This window comes from Hermetia illucens, chromosome 3, assembly GCF_905115235.1.
Source record: "Hermetia illucens chromosome 3, iHerIll2.2.curated.20191125, whole genome shotgun sequence".
Lineage (NCBI taxonomy): Eukaryota > Metazoa > Arthropoda > Insecta > Diptera > Stratiomyidae > Hermetia > Hermetia illucens.
In genome coordinates this window covers 117,819,277-117,822,691 of record NC_051851.1, presented here as the reverse complement: position 1 = coordinate 117,822,691, position 3,415 = coordinate 117,819,277, and the positions used below count along the sequence as shown (strand labels likewise).

At 39.6% G+C, this 3,415-nt stretch overlaps 1 protein-coding gene across 5 annotated transcripts; it reads left to right on the top strand.

Moving 5' to 3' along the window:
* Positions 1-432: 432 nt before the first annotated feature.
* On the top strand, positions 433-2,449 carry LOC119651622. 5 transcript variants are annotated; one of them, XM_038055282.1, is made up of 3 exons: positions 433-564; positions 1,019-1,126; positions 1,193-2,449. In XM_038055282.1, the coding sequence occupies exon 3, from the start codon at positions 1,307-1,309 to the stop codon at positions 2,033-2,035; it is 729 nt and encodes a 242-aa protein (XP_037911210.1). In that variant the 5' UTR covers positions 433-564; positions 1,019-1,126; positions 1,193-1,306; the 3' UTR covers positions 2,036-2,449. The 5 variants fall into 4 exon arrangements, with proteins under 5 accessions (XP_037911210.1, XP_037911212.1, XP_037911211.1 ...); XM_038055283.1 differs by having other exon boundaries at positions 1,173-2,449; XM_038055280.1 differs by lacking the exon at positions 433-564 and adding an exon at positions 586-750.
* Positions 2,450-3,415: the final 966 nt, after the last annotated feature.

Below are 3,415 nucleotides of genomic sequence, written 5' to 3'. Positions count from 1 at the left end.
AAAACGTGTTACCCCACTGGTCCAACGTAACATCTTCGTCTCCATTACCGCGAGACGCCGCTTATTGTCTTTTATAGTCGGTCAACACTTAACACCTTAGAAGGCGACCGGCGAAAGTCGATCGAATGCAACTTCATCCAGGCTGCGCTAATGCGCGAAACAATTTCATAACGCACTTCACTATTGGCCGTTACAATTGATCCTAGCTCAAAGGACTATAACCTGCTGAACTGATTGCCATATATTTATGAAAGTTACACTATACCCCTTAAAGGCGAAATAGTACCCTCAGCCACGGTACGCATTTCCTTCCTAATAATAAATGCATACGTGGGGCTAAAAGTACTAAAAGGTTTAGAAAAAATGTCTCAGTCTTTGCAGAAACTTTTACTAAAGGTAGAATTAAAATAGGAAGAATTCATAGTAAGAGGACATGGCAATACTTAGTAAATATTTGTGGCTAGATCGAAAAAACACATTAATAGAGCTTGACCGGTTTTCAAATGTTAGTTCCCGTAAATTTGCAAGTCAGTTGCAGTTACGTAGCACGGAAAAAACGACGAGGTCAGTTCAGAATAAATTTATTGAAATCATTATTGACCGGGCTTTGTTGGATGCTTCTGTGCTTGTTTTTGGTTGTGTTAGCAATATAGGGTGGTAGAATTGCAACTCAGTTTCGGGAGCCTTTGTTTTCACTAAATTGCTTAAGGAAGTTTGAGGTGCCTTTTTGTAGGAGTACCCCAGCGAGAAGTGCGTTTAAATAAATTGAAACAAAGACATCTTTGTTTAAAATTGTAAACGATTAACCGTATTTTCAGTCTCAATTGTTGATCCTTGAAAGAGATAGATAGTTTGAGTTTTCTTCAGTCTGAAATGGCTGTTTTTTTGGTTTATAATATATTATACCTATCCAAGTCCATTTACAAGCCCAGTACCTTTTTAAGAGTCGTCAAATAGTTTTACTAATAATAATCCGAAATTATTATATATTTTTATTAGCGAATGTTCTAAATTCTAGGGAAATCCTGCATCTCGGGACAACGCAGTTCTGTTCAAATTAAAGTGAAAAATACTGAAAGAGGCGAAAGGAATAACGATAAAACAATTTGCGTACTACATCATATAGGTATATAGGTTATATGTAGGACAATCGCAAAAATAACTCCAGGAAGACAAATTAAACACTTCTCAGAACAACAACAGAAGCTAACATTGTAGGCTAGTGTCTTTGAATGTAGAAGCGGCCAAAAAGATCGATTAGACCAGTAACGAATAATTTCCAAAGGACGCAGAAATCCGGAGTAACATGGTTCGGCCTCCTTCCACGCTGCTTTGCTGCGAGCAAGATTCGCAAACATTGGTAGATGGAGTGCTAGAAACGGTGCTATTAATCCAGGGCAACTTGCCCTTTATGTGTATGGTAAGATCCAAGTACCAGTCTTGTGAGTTTAAATTAACTTCAGAATACACTATAAATATCCGATTCTTCCCAAATGACTCGTCCGGAAAATATCCCAACATGGTCTATGCAATTGAGTCCCGAGACAGCGAAGAGGTATATATGAAATGCGAAACGAATGTCCTCGCTCTGGATGGAAGCAAGTGCTTTACAAACGCTGATGAGAAGTTCGCCCCTCTGCCAATAAGTATAAGCCGGACGATACCAAGGCTAGCATTGCTTGATTTCATAAGGAACCACCATCACCACTTTGTTCGTGAGCACAGATACGTACTTTATGAAATGAAGATTTCCATCGATACCAAGTGGAGACCTCCAATTGGGGCAAGTGTTAACTTACCAGCCGAGATTGTTGAAAACCTCAGACAGAGAATTCATTGTCCTCGCTTTGGAGATACGTCGTTTGTAATTGGCGGTGTAAGGATGTACGCCCACAGAGACGTCCTGATCAGAAACAGTGAAGTTTTCAAAGAAATGTTCCGAGTTTTGCAGCTAAGTGACTGCTACGTGTTCCCAGACACATATCCGCAGCTCTTTGCAAAGTGGTTAGTCGACTGCTATGCAAAGGATGTTTAGAGCGCGATTTAGAGCGCTGGCATTGAAATACTGCCAGTATAACTGACCAATCAGCTATCCAAGGAAGTTTCATGTATCCTAAATTAAAGTTGATTAGATTTAAGAGCCCGAATCCTCTCTTGATTTTAACATACTTTCTATATATTTGTTTGTGAGATCTATCAATACAGATTCTTTATGTATTTTATCCATTGCATACTTAGCGTTAGTTATAAATGATTGTTACAGTATAAACTATTGCAAAGTTTCGTGGCTTCTGTTTTTAATATTTTGAAAGTAACTATAAATTTCTGATGCGTATTATGTTCCAAAAATTCGTCATGTAAAATATTACTACTAGAATAATATTAGCAGATATTAGATTCGTTCATCTATTTATGCCGAACCCGAATAAATGTTATATTTCGATTCAAATCCCTCATTATTTGCTTAAAGCATTACTATCATCCCAAACTTTAGGAGAATACAAAAGTCGCAACGAGAGACTCTCATCTTAAAACCATCACTTTGTAGCTGTAAGATAAACTCGTTCGTTCTCATATATTGGGTGAGTATAGAAGAGGGAAAATAACTTGGTATTTTGTAAAACTACGCCATGCTATTAACATAGCCTACTGGTCCCAAGCCCAGGTAAAGGAGAGTTTGAGGCAACGTACTTTGTACTATCCTCAGTAAAACAAAAATAAAATGCTGAGATCAGAGAAAAAGGTAAATAAAGTACAGTTCTATGCTAAATCCTACCTGATCTCTCTTGGTGACAGGTCCCGCAACAGACCAACCAAAAAAATTCATCCAATGTCATTAGAAGCAAAGGGAGCGGATCGAGTAACAAGCCTCGGAAAAATGTCCTGTCAAGAAATGGGCTAGGGTTCTTGACCGATGGACGATGTCAGGACGCGAGTAGGTTAGTCCGAGCAAAACAAATACGTATCCGCACGCCAAATGTTGGCTCCCTAACTGGAAAGACCGAGGAACTCGCAAGAGCCCTTTGCCCTGCGCTCGGCAAAAATCCCGACAGTCTGGTGAAAAAAGCTGCGACATTGAACGTGAACGCGGTTAAATTGGCTATAAACTTCTCTATTTTGGTACTCCACACACTCAATACGGTGTTGGCATAACATTTTCTGAAGGTTTCCATGATGCCATTAGAGAACACCATCGGCTGATGGAGCTCACCATATTATTCATTTTTCACTCCATAGGCACCACAGACAGATCGACCTGGTGTCGATAAATATGCTGTCTGGGAACTTCTTGATGAAAAGACCTGTAAGGTGCCTGCTGATGACTATATCATAATGGTCATGTGGGCGAAAAGGCAGACGGTAACAGGTGCCATGGAGGAAATGGGTTTAGATCGCGCAATGAGGGTGGTGAGCG

Excerpts from the sequence above, each read along its gene's own strand:
- LOC119651622 (XM_038055282.1), top strand. The coding sequence starts at position 1,307 with ATGGTTCGGCCTCCTTCCACGCTGCTTTGCTGCGAGCAAGATTCGCAA.